An 18,111-nucleotide genomic window follows, 5' to 3' on the forward strand; every position below is an offset into this window, starting at 1 on the left:
CTGATGATTAGAAATTCAGCCTTTGCTAAAATAACCATGTAGATAGAGTATTTAGGTATAAAAAACATGTCAAAATCCTGACAAAATACTCAAAACTTCAACATGGCTTAACAGAGTAATGCAGAGATGGAGGAGGGAGATGCAGCTGCAGAAACAACATCTCTCTGTGTTTAGTGGAAAATAAAGTAGAAGTGGCAGACATTTTATTGCCTTAAAAAATACAATATTGTTCTGACATCACACCGGAAGAAACCCATCCATAAAAGTTAGGAGAAAAGCCATATATTTTTGAAAAATATAAGAATTGAAGGGAAATGATATAGGTTCGACAAAGAAATTCTGGCTGCACAAAATATTACACAACTAGATCTGCTTAAGAAGCAAATGATAACATTTGTAACAGTATGCAATTATATATAATATATATATATATATACATATATATATATATATATATATATATATATATATATATGTATATAATATATATATATATATATTATTTTTTTATTTTATTTATTTATTTTTTCATTTTTTATTTATTTTTTCCATAGGGTGGTATCACAAATGAAGCTGCTGAGCGGGACTCTAGTCTTACAGCCTTTGTTCTTGTTGCCCTCTTGGCAAGTAAGGGATCCTGTAAGGACAAAGTTGATGTAGGTTCTTTTATTTTCCTACCATCAGAGTCACCTCTTCTACAATTTTTTACCTCCTGTAAGCTTTGGTTGAGATTACATCAGAATTAAGTACATGGTCAAAGTGAACATCTTTGATGTAATGGTTTTTGAAGGTAACATCCTCAGAAAATTACTTAAAGGGGTTTTCCACTATTAGGACAACCCCTTTTGATTCCATGTTTCCTCATGTAAAATAATAAAGCCTATACTCACCTTTCTTGCCACGTGGCTAGTGATGCCAGGGCTCACATAGGATTGTGATATCATGTGAGCCCCACATCCAATCAGCGCTGGCTTCCTTCTCCCCACTTTTGGACCAAACAAGTTAATCAACAGGAAGTGAGTGCTGTGGCTGTACTCACTTCCTGTTGATTGTTTGTTTGGTCCGAAGGCGGGGAGAAGGAAGCCGGTGCTGATTGGGAGCAGGGTTCTCATGATGTCACAACCCCACGTGAGCCTTGGCACTGCGATCCGAGTTACCACCCGAAAGGCGCCTGTATGGGATGAGAGTATAGGCTTTATTATTTACCTTGAGGGAAACATGGAATTAGAAAGGGTTGGACAACCCCTCTGAAGCTTAAATAAAGTTTTCATGTAATATCTATTATTTCTTAAAAAAAAGCCATGTTTTTTGTTTCACATCACCATCTGATAACTTATTATTTTCACACTGGCCATAATATACTTCATAATATACTTACTGTTTGTTTGTTTCTTAGCAGAATACTTTTTAGCAGCTTCATTATCATCACAGGCAGGATAACAATGACAACTAACACCTTAATATTCAACTAATAGTCCAGGATTGACCATTTACAATAGGTGATATCACAACACCCCCTCTCTTCTCGCTCTTCACACACTCATTATATACTTCACTACAAAATATAGGATTACAGTCTACTGCTGCTAATTGATACGTGAAACTCCTAAAACATCAGGACGTATGTGTAAGTCTAGTATAGCCAATAAATGACCAATATGATAATTGCAAAATTTCCATTTGTTCATGCAAATTTTGATATTTTCAAAATATTTCAAATATTTCAAAATATCTATATTACCAAAATGTTTTGAAATATAAAATTAACATAAAATTTTTATTTGAAAAAAAGGTCAATTTCTGTTAACATATTCCTTCCGAAGGCTTATACACCACAGCAGTAAGCTGGTCCGCACATTAATATTAGTGTTATCTAAAACATTCAATTCAAAAATGTCTTTTATTACCATATGCAGGGATTAAAAAAAAAGAAACAATCATGTTTACATGTCTGCTATATTTCAAAGTGTTTTGATTGTTTATCTTAAACTAGCTGTAGTATCCGGCATTGCCATGGAGAGTAACTAAGTGTCTCTCTGTCTGTCTTCCTCTCTGTTTATCTCCATCAATGTCTGTCTTTCTGTGTCCCTCTCCGTTTATCTCCTCCCTCTCTGTGCGTGTGTGTCTGTGTGTTTCTGTCTGTGTGTCTGTCTCTGTATCAGTCTCTGTTTGTCTCTGTCTGTGTGTGTCTCTGTCTGTGTGTGTCTCTGTCTGTGTGTGTCTCTGTGTGTCTCTGTGTGTGTGTATCTGTGTGTCTGTCTCTGCGTGAGTCTGTCTCTGTGTGTCTATGTCTCTGTATCAGTCTCTGTGTGTCTCTGTCTGTGTGTATATCTGTGTGTCTCTGTGTGTGTCTCTGTGTGTCTGTCTCTGCGTGTGTCTGTGTGTCTCTGTCTCTGTGTGTCTATGTCTCTGTATCAGTCTCTGTCTGTGTATGTATCTGTGTGTGTCTGTGTCTCTGTCTCTGAGTGTCTGTCTTTCTCTGTCTGTCTATCTGTCTCTCCACCGAAATCTGTGTGTATGTCTCTGTCTCTCTATCTCTGTGTGTCTGTGTGTGTGTCTCTGTGTGTCTCTGTGTGTCTGTCTCTGTGTTCTGTCTGTGTGTGTCTCTGTGTGTGTGCGTCTGTGTGTGTGTCTCTGTCTCTGTGTATGTCTGTGTGTCTCTCTCTGTGTGTCTCTGTGTGTGTCTCTTTCTGTGCACCTGTCTGTCTCTGTGTGTCTGTGTGTCTCTGTGTGTCTCTGTCTTTCTCTCTGTCTCTTTGAATCTCTGTCTGTCTCTCTATTCGTCTCTCCACCAAAATCACATTACCTCACACATAAGCTTCTTATGCTATGAATGTCCTCCGTTGACTATAGCAACTAATCACAGCTGCTTTTAATAACCTATAACTCCCAGCTCCATTGACTTTAATGGAGGCAGGTTTTTTTGGTGAAAAACTGCAAAGCGCGGGGTTAAATTTCCCCACAAAACATAGTCTATTACGTTCCCTGAGTCACAAGAGGCGTCTGTGCAAAATTTTGTGATTGTAAATGCGACGGTGCGGATTCCTTTAGCGAACACACACACACATACCCATACACATACACATACCCATACACATACACATACCCATACACACACACACACATACACACACATACCCATACACACACACACACACACACACATACACGCAGATACACATACATTCAGCTTTATATAATAGATAATGTAGTATTGGCATTATGCAGAAGTGGATGAACCATAATTAAACCCTTTTCAGCTTTGGTTTTCCCCATTAATGGAGTAAAGCTGAATTGGAATCACCCTCTTTACAGGCTAAAGAGCATTTGCAAATAAGGGTGTGAAAACAGGCGAAAGATGGTTTCCATCAATCTTCTCCTTCAAAGGAAGTCTTTAAAAAGACGTTGGACAGACATCTGTTTGAGATGATTTAGTGAATCCTGCTTTGAGCACGGGGTTGGACTAGACGACCCAGAAAGTCCATTCCAACTGTAATATTCTATGATTCTATGATTCTCTCCTATACTGAACATCAGTGAGATTGAATATGCAAATGCTTATTCTACTGAGGTCATGCAGGGACATGTTCTGTACCTGTTATAGCATAAATCAATGCAGGAAAGTGTATCTGTTAACACTGTTATATTTTTAAATCTATATATCATCCATCTGATTCATCTGGAAAGCTGTGTTAGCCATTGATATGTTTTAATTGTAATACCCAGACTAACCACATGGAGTGCTGTCACATGAAAACCCACCCATGAGGAACATTCAGCTCAAAGCATAAATAATTTAACAAATAGAACAAATATAATATTTTTCATATACTGTTTATGTTTTATATAAATGTTACAAATATACATTTTCCACTTTAATTTCTTATACATCCAGAATCTACCTAGAAGCATTGAGCGTGCAATACAGTATATTACAGATAATTACAGATACCTGAAGAAACCCTACTCCATAGCCCTTACATCATATGCGCTGGCTATGGCTGGCGAGCTCCAGGACACAGATACATTAATGTCCGCTTCTACAGGTAAAATCCAAGCAATACTACAATGTATTGTAACTTTAATAATTCTAATTTTACAATTACAGAATAATAATTTATTGTATAGACTTTAGTACAATTAGGCAGGATCCAACAAAAACGGTAAAGTTCGGGTTCGTAACGAAAACCAGGTGTCTGGTACTCAAACTTGAAAACTTGAAAATGGAGTAATCACAGTTTGGGTGCTGTTCTTATGCTAATAAAGTTTAGTGAAAGGCTGCATCGCAGCCAATCAACAAGCTTTTCAGCACTGCTTTGAAGAAAATAATTTTTAAGAAAATGACGTAAGGTACACCCTATTTTTAATAACCAAAAGCATTACCAATAGTATAACCAAAATTATTACCCCAAATAAACATGGGCCTCCCCAGACAAATAATACCAGCCCCCAGCTGTCTGCTTTACCTTTCCTGGTTAGCCGTTTTTTAAAATTATTCATCTAGTCATGAAAATCACTGCATGGAGCTCAGGACTGTTTCTAAAAATTATTGTCTGTGAATACCGGTGTCACGTCACCACCGCAGCCCGCTCCTGTGACTTCTGGTTTGATCACCAAGTGGCACTGTGTTCCCGCCATGAACAGTGCTGGTGATGGGAGAAGAGTCCGTGCCAGTGGCTCTGGTAGGCTCCACTGATCCCCTAATCTGTATTTCCCTGGGATCTGCAGGTGGCGTGTATCTTTCAGCTGAACTTACAACCATTAAGCTACAGCCAATGGAAAGACACAACACCCTTCTAATTCCCCTCCTGTCTGCTGGTCACTGCCAGAGATAATTTTGAATTCCTGCTTCCTGGTTCCTTCTCTGTTCTGTGTAGTGATTCCTATGTTTTAACCTCTGTCTGTTCTCTGACTACTCTCCTGCCTGCCGTTTTTGTACCTCAATGTCAGATCCGGATTTGACTTCTGCCTGGTTTCCTGACTACGTCCTAGTCTGCTGATTTTGTCCCTGTTCTACATCTCCTGGTTTGACCTTGCAACACTACTACACTCATCTGGACTGCAGCCTCCCAAAGGTAGCGATCTCCGGGGCCCTGTGTAATTCCAAATCCCTGTATAGGGGTTAAAGGCTTTCAGGGTTCTCGGGATCCTGCTTTGTGAGCAGCTTTCCTCTAGCCTGTCCGTTACAACTGGCCAATATATACTTCTCAAATAGAAGTTAAAGCAAGAAGGCCAAACAGTTCCTACTTCTGTGGGCTCAATATTATTTAAAAAGGGATTGAGGCAAAATGGAAAGCTGTTCTGTGGTCAGAAGAACAAAAATTTGAATCATGGAAACCTGTATCCTGCGGACTCAAGACAAGATGGACCATCCATAATACAACAGCCATCTACTCTGATGGTATAGGGTTACATTAGTGTCTATGGCAGGAGGTGAGTTCTGGGGATGAACTGGCCGCCTGAAGTTCAGACTTTTCATCGATAGAAAAAAACCCAGCAAAGAAGAAACTGGTCTATGGAACTCCAACAATCCTCCATCAGGCAAAAACGAGAAAACATTCCTTTACCAAAACTTCAGCAAAAACCTGTTAACTTCCCAGACATTTATAAACAATTTTAACTAAATAGACGAGGGGATGCTAGACAATGGCAAACTTGGACCGGACAAAACTTTTTTTTGAGACCTGGTCATCATTTTCTATCATCTATTTCAAAAAGTCATCAATTTTTAAATTCGTATAAAAAAATTACAATTACCGTAAATGGAAAAATGTCCAAAATTCAACTTCTGACCTGTGTCCTACATTCTGTCGTGAATAAGCTAGGGCGATAAGAGATATCTATATCATTGCATTCTTGTTTTCTTTCCATTTTACACATAATTCAAATTTTTTTTGAGATAGGGCAGTTTATTTTACAGATTATAATGTCCCAAATAGTTTTTTCATTACAGAAAGTTTGATAGGAAATGAACTTCATTGGAAGTTCATGATTAGGGATGATCAAATACCAAGATCTTTGCCTTCACGAATATCCGACGAATAAGTCACTGAAATGCGAATATTCGATGCACAAGGTAAGTCTATAGGAAGCCCGAATAATTGTTATTTGGGTTTCCCATAGACTTACATTGCGCATCGAATATTCGCGAATAGTCGAATAGCGGTGACCTATTCGGCGAATATTCGAGAAGGCGAATATTTGTGGTATTTGATCAACCCTATTCATGATATAATTTCATTTATTGTAGAACATTTGACCAAACTTGGGCCATATTGTATTTTTCCAGGTAACATTTACTGGGATGAATCGGGCTCCGTCCTACTTTCCATTGAGGCTACCTCTTATGCCGTTCTTACCCTCTTAAAGTTGAAGAAGTTTGATAAGGCTGGACCACTCGTGAAATGGATAACAGAAAAGAGATACTATGGGGAGAATTATGCCTCAACACAGGTTACTTTTACTGACAATTATATTTCAGAACTTCAGTGTAGATTCTTTAAAGTAATTTATAGTGGAAAATAAGAGACAACAACTGCTCTTACTTCCATGTTGCATTTCCTTTAGGCTAAGTTCACACATCCTGTGTTTTCAATCCGTCAGGTCCGTCAGCAACGGATCAGTCATTTTCAAGATGTCAACTGATGCAACTGATGTGTTTTTCACAGGATTCCTTTCACAGGAATCCTGTGAAAAAACGGATCAGTTGCGTCCGTTACATCCGCTGTGCGTCCGTTTTTTGACGGATCAGTCATGATCCGTCTGTGTTTGGGACAGCCCAGTGGGCGTGCCAAGCATGCTGGGCATGCTCAGTAGAGCATGACGGAATCCTGCGCTGGATTCCGTTGTAAGACGGATTACGACGGAATCCAGCACCATAGACATGCATTACAAGCTTGACGGATGGCGACGGATTCCTGCGCGGCGCGTTAATTTTGACGGCCCGAAAAACGTTACATTCTGCGTTGCTCCCCGCTCGGCGGTCAGTCAAAAACGACGGACCGCGACGCAGCGGATGCAACGCAGGGTCATCAGTCGCAATCCGTCGCTAATAGAAGTCTATGGGGAAATACAGGATTCCTGCAAAATATTTTGCAGGTTACCGTAATTCCCCAAGGCGACGGATTGTGACTGATGCAAAACACAGGATGTGTGAACTTAGCCTTAAGGGTTGTTTCCTTTTTTTTTTAGAAGGAAGATCTTGTAAAAAAAAAAAACTGACTAAGGCTAGGTTCACACTTCCGTTGTTTTGCATCAGTCACAATCCGTCGCCTTGAGGAATTACGGTATCCTGCAAAATATTTAGCAGGAATCCAGTTTTTCCCCATAGACTTCAATTAGTGACGGATTGCGACTGATGATGCTGCGTTGCATCCGCTGCGTCGCGGTCAGTCGCTTTTTAACAAACCGCTGGGTGGGAGCAACGCAGCCTGTAACGTTTTTGAGCAGCGCAATCCGTAGGATTTCGCTGCGCATGCTCTCTCTGGCTCCCTGCACCCGTAACCAGGATACACATCGGGTAACCAAGCAATGCGCTTTGGTTAGTTACCCGATATTTACAGTGGTTACGGATGCAGGGAGCCCGCGCTGAGCGGTGTACACTGGTATCCAAGATAAATATCGGGTAACCAAGCAAAAAGTGCTTTGCTTTTAGTTGCCCGATATTTACCCTGGATATGTGTGCAAGGAGGCCGACACTTCCCCGCTCGGCTCCGCCCCCTCCCGCACTCCGCATGTGTACACACACACACACACTCACTTGTCCCCAGCCCTGCAGTCCCCGCGGCACTGACGTCCTCAGCGCCACAGCCCCGCTCGGCTCCGCCCCCTTGCGCTCCGCCCCCCTCGCGCTCCGCCCCCACACACAACGGAGTCCGACAAATAAATTCTTTCTTTGTAATCTGTTGTCATCCGTTGTACAACGCATCAGTCAAATTTGTCAAGCAACGCATGTGACTGATACAAAACAACGGAAATGTGAACTTAGCCTTAGGATCCATGATTATGATTACTGTTCAACTGATGAAGTTTGGGCCAAGCACAGAAAATTATTCTTTTAGCCCAATGTAAAAAAAAATAAATATTTGGATTACATGTTTGCAATAGTACTAATTATTAGGGATGAGCGAATGTATACGCCACTATTCGGTATCCGATGGATAACATTCTATTCGCCTATTCGCACCATTCAGTATCCAACGAATAAAACTACATCCGCTCCAATACTTTCAGTTTCATTTCTGACTTCCTGGCGCTCGTTTTCCTGCCTCCAGGTCCGGCATAATCCACGAGAGAGAGAGAGAGAAAGAGAGGGAGGGAGAGAGGGAGAGGGGGGGAGGGAGAGGGCGAAAGGGAGGGAGAGAGAGAGATGGAGAGAGAGGGAGTGAGAGGGAGAGGGAGAGAGAGGAGAGGGAAAGAGAGACAGAGAGGGGAAGAAGGAGAGAGAGGGGGAGAGGGGGAGAGAGAGGGGGAGAGAGAGGGGGAGAGAGAGAGAGAGAGAGGGGGAGAGAGACAGAGAGAGAGAGAGAGGGGGGGAGAGGGAGAGAAGGGGAGGGAAAGGAGGAGGGAGAGGGAGAGGAGAGAGAGGGACTGTACTGTTTCTGCCTTTTCCTCAGTCACCACAGCTCGTCGTTAGGTCCAACGTGAAATTATTCTGGTTTCCCATAGACTTACATTGGGCATCGAATATTCGCGAATGGTCGAATAGCGGTGACGTATTCGCCGGATATTCGGCGAAGCAAATATTAGGGTATTCGCTCATCCCTACTAATTACCTTCATTTAATTTAGAATCACAAAATTTTGTAGTGCTTTACAATTGGAAAAGTAAGAACAGAAACAAAAAAAACAAAGCAAACTTTAGAACAAAATATAAAGATGGACCCCATTTTTTTTACCTTTTTTATCTCTAAATTTGGGGTGCACCTTATAATCCAGTGCGTCTTATAAAAAGAAAATTTATAATCCCTCACTGTCTCCAAGACTATCAGAGTGGTAGCGCATCCCTCTAGCCCGCCCTTGTATCCTATTTACTCCTTCTCTGCATCTCAGCTCTCGCTCCTGAGGACTGCAGTGAAGCGGCGCAGGCGTGCATGTGCGAGATCTGAGAGGTAGAAAAGGAAGTAATAGGATACAAGGGACGGGCCAGACGGATGGGCTACCGCTCTGATAGTCTTAGAGACAGGGAGGGCTGGGCAGTCAGGGAGAGCTGACCAATAAAAGCAGGATTTGTATACAACAACCAGCCAATCGCTGGTAAGGTACCGTACATTGCTTGCCATGATTGGCTGGTTATTGTCTAAAGACAAAGTATACACAAGTATATTCCAAACTCTGTATTTTAGAGAACAACAGAAGAAAATAGTGTTTTCATGAGCCGCGCCAATGATCACTTCTCAGGTATTCAGATTAATGGATCTTTATTTTACACAGGTCTACGCGTTTCTGGAGTCTCCGCTCCCTTCCTCAGGACCATCAGGCATAAGAACACATCAAATGAGATTTGATGTGTTCTTATGCCTGACGGTCCTGAGGAAAGGAGCGGAGACTCCAGAACTGCGTAGACCTGTGTAAAATAAAGATCCATTAATCTGAATACCTGAGAAGTGATCATTGGCGCGGCTCATGAAAACACTATTTTCTTCTGTTGTTCTCTGTTATCTGCCGTTTGGGTTGCTGCTGCCTTGATCTAAGTTTTCCATGCCTGTATAGTAGTTGTGACTTTAACAACTTCATCTGTTGAGTATTTTTGCTCCCTGTCTCTACCCCGTGTGTTTTGGGGTAAAACCCTATTGCGCTTCTTCTCCACAGCTCTCTACTCATAAACTCTATATTTTAACTGGAAAAGTTGGCGGTGTCCTATACGCCCAGTCATCTTTTACACCGGAATATGCGGTATATTGAGCCACAAGGATGAATAATTAAAAATTGAAGGTATTCATTGCAATTTAATGGTTCAAGGCAGTGTGTCCAATGGGTACACTATGAGAGAAGGTCTGAATATGGAGGGAAAGGATACCATGAGCACATGTAGGTTATGAGATTGGAGATGAATGTTGGCACAGGACTGTAGAGAGTCTTGGGGACAAACAAAAATATATTTTCCGTTACTTTTTCTTTGTAGGCTATATTTCTACATTTTCCAAAGCATTCTAGAAAATTAATCGTGCTTCTAATTATTGTGCCAACCATGGTTATTATTGTGTAGTTATGATGAATCTTTGTTTTTCTGTACCTCTTGTCCTCTAGTCTACGATGATGCAGTTTGAAGCTCTTGCTCAGTATCAGATAAATGTACCGGGTTTTAAAGACTTGGAAATGGATGTCTCCTTTAAGATTTCTGTGAAATCCGGAAGTAAAACTTTTCAAATCAATCAGAATAATGCCTTGGTTACCCGATCAGAACAGGTAAGAACCCAACAAGTTGATGGTGTCAGCAGTAGAGATAAGCAAATTGTATTGAGCGAATTTGAATGATCAAATTCTTATTCTGCAGATTTCAGATTTTTTTTTGCAATGTGCTCTATGATAATTCAGTAAAAAAGCAATGAATTGTGGCCACCATTTTGCTGAATTACTTGTGCTGATCTAGTTGAAATGGGTTGTTGGAGGGGGGGGGGGGGGATTGTGGATTGGTCCCGTCCACAAACCCCCAACAACCCATTTCAACTAGATCAGCACTGGTAATTAATCTATCCTCTAAATCTCTCGTCTTTAACAAGGGTCTATCCTTTGTCCCTACTTCTGACCCGAGACCTTTTGAGTGCATCAATGATTTACACTACTTTGCGTGCAAGCTGAAACGGCGTAAACACTTCATACAGGAAGATAGACAAAAGAGTCGCGAGTTAGGTATCCCAGAGGACCTCCTCCATGAGGTCAGATGACTCTTTGGTCTCTCAGATGACATCGCTCCTTTTTTAGGGGATAGTCCATTCACACTCCTTAAGAGTAAAAGTACACATCTCCCCACTGTTCTGAATAACAACTCAGACATTGACATTTTCGTTCACCTGGTAAGCAGCGATTTGGAGACGCTCACTGTTAAGGACCGCCGAGTCAGGCACAATCTCACTGGTGAGGAGATTTAAGGAGCTTGAAAATGAACATGGTATAATAGTGAAGTCATTTTGCTGAACCATAGATAGGCAAGTAAACCTTTAAAATAATAACAATAATACTTTACGGTCAACTGACACACCACCCTTGTAACCTGCCATCCAAACCTCGGCACCTTTTATTTTCCCATTCCCCTGTCATGCTCATCCTCTTCAGCTGCTTTACTCCATACTGGTGCCTTCTTTGTTGACTATGCCTCTTGGCTATTGACGATGAAAGCCATGGCACGGAGTCAAGTGGCCAAAAAGAATCCAGATGACCAATTAAAGGAAGAAGCATCACAGAAAACAGGTGGCAGTGCGACTGGTAAATAGTGTGGTGATATATATACTGTATTTACTGTATGTATATATATATATATATATATATATATATATATATATATATATATATAAAATATTTTTTTTTCACATCTCAAGAGACTCTAGAACACAATAAGGAATGTTCAATTTCCAGAGAAGGTATTAGTCTCTGCAAATTTAATTTCCCTGTGAAATTTGCATGATTTGCTGAATTTCCAATCTGTCATGATTCATGCATGGCTCTGCCGTTCCAGAACCGGTGGATGAAACCTGCCCCCAGGGTTTAGGTCTCTGGGGAGGGGCCAATTCAATCTGGCCTCATTCTGGGGGTCACACCACCATATCTTGGTGCTGCTACCTCCGGGACGCCGCCAGTAATATTTCTGGCTCTGCTGCATGCACTGTTCTTGTGAAAAGTTGTCTGTTTCTTGTCCTGCTACCCAGAACTATTTGTCCTGACCCTCTTGCCCGACCTGACCTGACCTCTGCTTCCCAGATCTGTACTTACCTCCATCCCTCCTGCCCATCCTAATCTCCTTCCCTCTTGCCCAACCTGTCCTCCGCACCTCCCTGTCCTCCAGACTACGATCCTGTTCCATGTCCTCCACTCCCTCCCCTATGCTTACTTGCTCTCCCGGTATCCGACCTCGGCTCTGTTCTTTGACTTTGGTTTGCTTTCCCCTCGGTACAGACGTAACATCCCTGCATTGATCCTAATTTATATCTATCTCTGCTCTTGTGTTAACGACCTCTAGTGGGTTTACAGAGTCAAATATCTTTAGTCAATAGTAACTGAATGGTGAGGAATTGGATAGAAAAAAAAAAATCTTGACTCTTGTGACTTAATCTTTCACGTTGCAGACAAATGAACCGAGAAACTTTACAGTAACTGCAACGGGGACTGGTCAAGGCAGTTTAGTGGTAAGAAAAGCATACATTTTACTAATTCTTGTAAAAAAACACTTTTTAGACCAACCCTTTCCATATGTCTTATTCAGGAAATAATTCTCCTCACATCTATAATTTTCCTCACATTTTTGAATTACCCTATGCATACTATCCTTTACAATGAAAGCTGATTCATTCTTAATTTTCTTCTTAATTAGAATATTTGTTTACCTATATTTCTTTAAGTAGTGCTGAGCGAATGTTTCACAGGTCGATTAGCGCAAATTCATGCAATTCAGTGGAAAAATTGAATTGGCCAGTAAAGGGTTACAAAAATGTATACTCACTGCTTCCAGGTGCTTCTCATACCTATCCTGAGACCGTTCTTCTGACTGGATCTTCTATCTTTTATCATCTGTCTTTTATCTTCCACCATCTTTCTTTTATTATCAAATGGTGCTAAATCCACGCCAAGGTGACGTGGTGGGGCCCAATAAATGGAAGATCCTTCTGGATGAAAGACACAAGAAGGGAGATGGTAGAAGGAAGATAATTGAAGGTAGATTGAAGAAGGAATTTTGTAGAAGGAGGATTGAAGAAGGCAGATTGATGAGGGAAGATTGAAGAAGAAGGAGAGTAGGAAATACGGTAGTTTGAAGAAGGAAAATTGAAGAAGGAAGATTGAGGAAGATAGATTGAAGACAGAAGATTTAAGAAAGTTCTACCAGAAAAGTACCTTACTAGCAATTTTTAGTGCAGTTAAAACCGTATTTTATTAAAAGGACTACAACACACAATGGATACATCCCTTCCATTTTCTGGGAACAAGGAACTGATATGGGGGTAGGGTAAATTCTCCCTGATATGGAGTGTCCTTACCATCTCAATGGAGTTAACACACCCTAATTTGTTTAGTGCCCCCAGTCCTCGGCGGCTGTCTCTTAAAGGTGTTTTTGTACTCACTCTGCCAATAATTCATAAAAAAGAAGATTGAGAATTAGACAAAGACACCAATATTACTTATCTCAAAGAGATGGTCTTCAGAAGGGACACCCTGTAGGGATCAAGCTAGATGTAGCATAAGCATATTCGTCACTCTACTTGTTTTCCCCCACTTTTCTGCTTGGGGTTCATCAGGAGAACCAACGTGGCAAAATTGCCTTTGTATGTCATACACGGTCCATCAACGCAATGGCTAGGCTGGGGATATCCAGTGAATGACAGACAATGTGCGCACCCGATACCAAATAGGTACAAGTACTGCTGCCATATCAGAAGATTTAAGAAGGAAGAGTGAAGAAGGAAGGCTGAGGAAGGAAAATGGAAGAAAGAAAGAAAAAAAGAAAGAAAGAAAGAAAGAAAGAAAGAAAGAAAGAAAGCTTGAAGAAGGAATATTAAGAAAGGAAAATAGTAGAAGCTTGATTGAAGAAGGAAGATTGAAGAAGGCAGATTGAAGAAGAATGATGAAAGAAGGATGATGGAAGAAGGATGATGGAAGAAGGCAGATTGAAGAAGGGAAATGGAAGATGGAAGAAGGGAAATGGAAGATGGAAGAAAGAAGATTGAATAAGGAAGATGGAAGAAGGATTACTGAGCAAGGGAAATTGAAGAAGTAAAAGAAAAGATGGAAGACTGAAGAAGGAAGACATTAGAAGGAAGATAGTATAGTTTGAAGAAAGAAGATTGAAGAAGTAAAACAGTAGACAATAGATTGAAGAATGAAGAAGGAAGATTGAAGTTGGAAGATTGAGGATGGATAAGAAAGATAACTGAAGAAGTAAGGCTGCTTTCACACCTCCGGTTTTAGCAGAGCTGGCCAATCCGGCTCTAAAACCTATGCAACGGATGCGGCGACAAAACCGCATCCTTTGCATAAGTTTTTTACATGCAGCCCGTCCGTTTTGTGCCGCTTGCGGCAGGCTACTGAGCATGCGCAGTGGAAAAAAACACATGTGGCATCCATAGGCATGCATTGCAAATCGCGCCGCATCAGCCGGATGCGGCGCAATGCGTTTTTTTTTGCCGGACAAAAAAACGTGCCAGGCATTGTTCCATCCGGCCGCCGCATCGGCTGAATCTGCCGCATGCGGCAAAAACCGGACGGAACGCAAGCCCATGCGGCCCAATACAGCACTAATGTAAGTCTATGCAGGAAAAACAGCAACCGGCGGCAAAAAAAAACGTTTGCGTTTTTCCTGCAGAGCGCCGTATTGTGCCGCACGGCAAAAAACGGATGTGAGAAAGCAGCCTAATATAGAACAACTGGATTGAAGAAGGCCGATGGAAGAAGAAAGATGGAAAAAGGAAAATGGAAGTGTGGCGCCCTGGACAAGCCAGGACGTCACAGGTACTGCAACAACACACCCCACACCCCGGTTAGGAACACCAGAGTCAGACACAAATCCTTGTTGCCTCCCTCCAGGGGCTGATGTCCATACCAGGTGGGGTGGAGCCAGGCGGTTGGCCCCACCCACTGAGGAGTTCACAGTCTTGGAGGCAGGAAAAGGAAGTTAGTTCAGTTCCGTAAGGGAAAGTGAGAGGAGTAAAGTGGTAAAGGAGCAGACTGACCGTGTCCGGGTACGTGGCCCGGGCACCTACGAGCAAGGTTGGCAGACGCTGGGGGCCGTCTGCAGGCGAGATCGATTGACGCACAACCGTAAGGACCGGGGTCGGGCGGTGGCCCGCCGGTACCGGACCAGGGAGCGAAGAAAAGCCAGCACCATTCGGCAGGGCCTACGGACCCCGACCAGGCTTGGAGTCGCCGTTAAACCGGTCAAATCCATCAGCGACGGGAACCTCCGGGGTTTCCCAGCAGTAAAGACCCGACTGAAGGCAACCGCTCAACCGTGAGGGGAAATACAGCTACCGCCACAGCTAGAGTTCCCAGGGCCAGAGCCTGCGGGCAAAGAGAGGCTCCTCTAGCAAACACACCACTGGGGAGCGGGCTACCGGTGGGAAGCCATCGGAGCCAAAAACACACTGAAGGTGCAGGGAGAGATAGTCACCGCCAACCTACCGGGAGTGACCACCGCAGCCATCTGTGGGACTCGTCCATGCAGCCGTTTGTTTTACCAGAGACTCCGTGTACGTTGCTGGCTGAGTGAGTACTACCGTGCCGTCTGGCACTGCGCTGCCCTCGCGACCCTGCATCTAGCCAAGCCCCGCAATCCATCTCCCAGTTGCTATCACTGGGCCCCGGGACCACCAAATCCCCCTACCCACAGAGGGGAGAAAACATCTCAGCTGCTCCCTGTCATTGCTCCTGGGATCCCCGTCCAGAGCAACGGTGGTGTCCCAACCTCACCACAAACCGTGGGTGGCGTCACGGCCAATATCCCCAAACCAAACCACCCCTTTCACTCACAGGCGAGGAGCGCCGCTCGAGTCCCCGGGATCCGGCCCACCGCTCGAGCCACTGAGCAGCAAACAAGCCAGCAGCAGAGCAGCGCCGGACCCGAGCAGAGGGTGAGCGCAGCGCCCTCCCCGCCTGCGACAGAAGAAGGAATATGCAAGACGAAAAATGGAAGATAGAAGAAAAACTGTAGCTGAAGAAAGATAATAGAAGAAAGATAGTAGAAGAAAGATGAAAGACCTATTTGGAGGATCGGGGCAGTCTGGCAGGTCTATAGGGGGCCTAGAAAAGATGAGGATAACATTTTTTTAATTAAACCCTTCCTAGTCCTCTATAAACTAGAGAAAAGGCAGCATTCAAAGTTAATCAGAGAAGAAAGCAGATCCTGGTGAATCTAACTTTTTTAATTTGAGGTAAATGCAGTTGAAATTATATTAATTAACACAACTATACTTTTATCTTTAACAAAATGGTAATTGATTCTCTCTGCACTGACCTGATTGAAGACTTATCAACAGACTGAAAACTAGCAGAGCTGCAGTGTCCGGCATGGTCCAAGGAAGAGGGACATCCTGCGCTTTTGAATCAGATAGAATAAATTCCGGAGTCCGCAGACTCCCACTAACACTTTATATTAACTATCGATACTGATTATTATACATAATATGATATATTGAACAACATACTGATTGATATTGAAATAACTTATTTTTATTCTTTTTTTTTTTTTATTTTTGATCAACCTTCCTAAAAATTCCATGTGACCTCTAGGTAATGTCAGTCTATAATGCTATTGAGACAGAGAAGGAGAACAAGTGCAACAATTTTGATCTATCAGTGACCATTAAGGAGGACCCTGACGGTAAGATATTTGCACCCTCATATTATCTTTCATTCTAGCGTTTTCCATGTGAAGCGTCCACAATATAAGATGATTCACAGGCATAATAATATTAATCATAACAGTAGAAATTCTAAACCATTTTGTTCCCGGATCTTCAGGGATCTCAATTTTTACACTTAGCAAATTTGTTCCAAGGGAACGTCCACAATTTTATTACAGTTTTTTTTTTCCACCTTTTGGGACTTTGATAATTTCCACAAGATAGTATATAATACTGTCAGCGGGCCTGGGAAGACTGACGTTCTTGATCCCATCATTTCAACGACAATACTTGAACAATGGGTAACAATAGGTGGATTGACCTGTGTCTCGCTTTGGGACCTCGGCTCGGCTTCTACTGGTGGCGTAAAGAAAATTATTGTAAAGCCCATCAACTATTAATAATGTGACAAATTTACTTTGAGCTAATGAATTAAATTGGTTCTGTTGGTGGAGTTTAATATTGCATCTCCGCTTCTTTGATTTGACACAACTTTTAGAAGAATATGTAAAAAAATACTTAAAAGGGTTGTCCAGTGATAGAAAAAGGTTTATGTTCCTTCCACGAACAATGACATTTCATAGAGAAGACTATTGCTTGTCCCTAAAAGAAACGCGGTTAGACTGACATTAATATTGTAAGTCATTATTAAAGGGGTTCCATCAGCAGGATTTCATCCCTCCCAAACTATATGACATAGCTCTCCCAAAGACAATGTAAGGGGGTGATAAATGTAAGGTAATGCACCTAGGACGGCGTATATATTATATGGAAGTAAACTCGGGACTACAGAACAGGAGAAGGACTTGGGTATTCTCATTACAAATAAGCTGAGCAGCAGCACTCAATGTCAGGCAGCAGCTGCTAAAGCAAACCAGATTCTAGGGTGTATAAAAAGAGAGATTAGATCCCGTGATCCCAACGTATTGTTACCCCTCTATAAATCACTTGTAAGGCCACATCTGGAATATGGGATCCAGCTTTGGGCTTCAGATTTTAAAAAGAAGTTAGAATCAGTTCAAAGGCGAGCAGCCAGATTATTGCAATGAATGGAGGCCACCCATATGATGAGAGGTTGAAAAAAAGATGTGTCAGAGGAGATCTCATTTATATGTATAAATACATGTGTGGTCAATATAAAGGACTGGCACATGACTTAAGGGGGCTTTAGACGCTACGATATCGTTAATGTTTTGTCGTCGGGGTCACGTTGTTAGTGACACACATTCGGCGTCATTAACGATATCGCAGCGTGTGACATTTACCAGCGACCTTAAGCGACCTCAAAAATGGTGAAAATCGTTCACCATGGAGAGGTCGACCCAAACTCGTCCCTGAAGAAGAGGAGCAGACTGTGTCTGTGAGGGGAGTCCCTGAGGGAGAGGAGCAGACTGCGTCTGTGAGGGGAATCCCTGAGGGAGAGGAGCAGACTGTGTCTGTGAGGAGAGTCCCTGAGGGAGAGGAGCAGACTGCGTCTGTGAGGGGAGTCCCTGAGGGAGAGGAGCAGACTGCGTCTGTGAGGGGAGTCCCTGAGGGAGAGGAGCAGACTGCATGTGTGAGGAGAGTGC

The 18,111-nt window shown here is 42.5% G+C and overlaps 1 protein-coding gene across 1 annotated transcript in view; it reads left to right on the forward strand.

Annotated features, from left to right (window-relative positions):
• LOC142302077 (complement C3-like) overlaps positions 1 to 18,111 on the forward strand; it is a 339,126-nt gene that overhangs the window by 267,951 nt on the left and 53,064 nt on the right. Inside the window, exons 27-32 of the mRNA XM_075343156.1 lie at positions 555 to 656; positions 3,896 to 4,046; positions 6,290 to 6,453; positions 10,248 to 10,406; positions 12,281 to 12,340; positions 16,431 to 16,521. Coding sequence (XP_075199271.1) covers positions 555 to 656; positions 3,896 to 4,046; positions 6,290 to 6,453; positions 10,248 to 10,406; positions 12,281 to 12,340; positions 16,431 to 16,521 — 727 coding nt within the window. The remainder of the gene's footprint in view (positions 1 to 554; positions 657 to 3,895; positions 4,047 to 6,289; positions 6,454 to 10,247; positions 10,407 to 12,280; positions 12,341 to 16,430; positions 16,522 to 18,111) is intronic.

This window comes from Anomaloglossus baeobatrachus, chromosome 4, assembly GCF_048569485.1.
Source record: "Anomaloglossus baeobatrachus isolate aAnoBae1 chromosome 4, aAnoBae1.hap1, whole genome shotgun sequence".
Classification (NCBI taxonomy): domain Eukaryota; kingdom Metazoa; phylum Chordata; class Amphibia; order Anura; family Aromobatidae; genus Anomaloglossus; species Anomaloglossus baeobatrachus.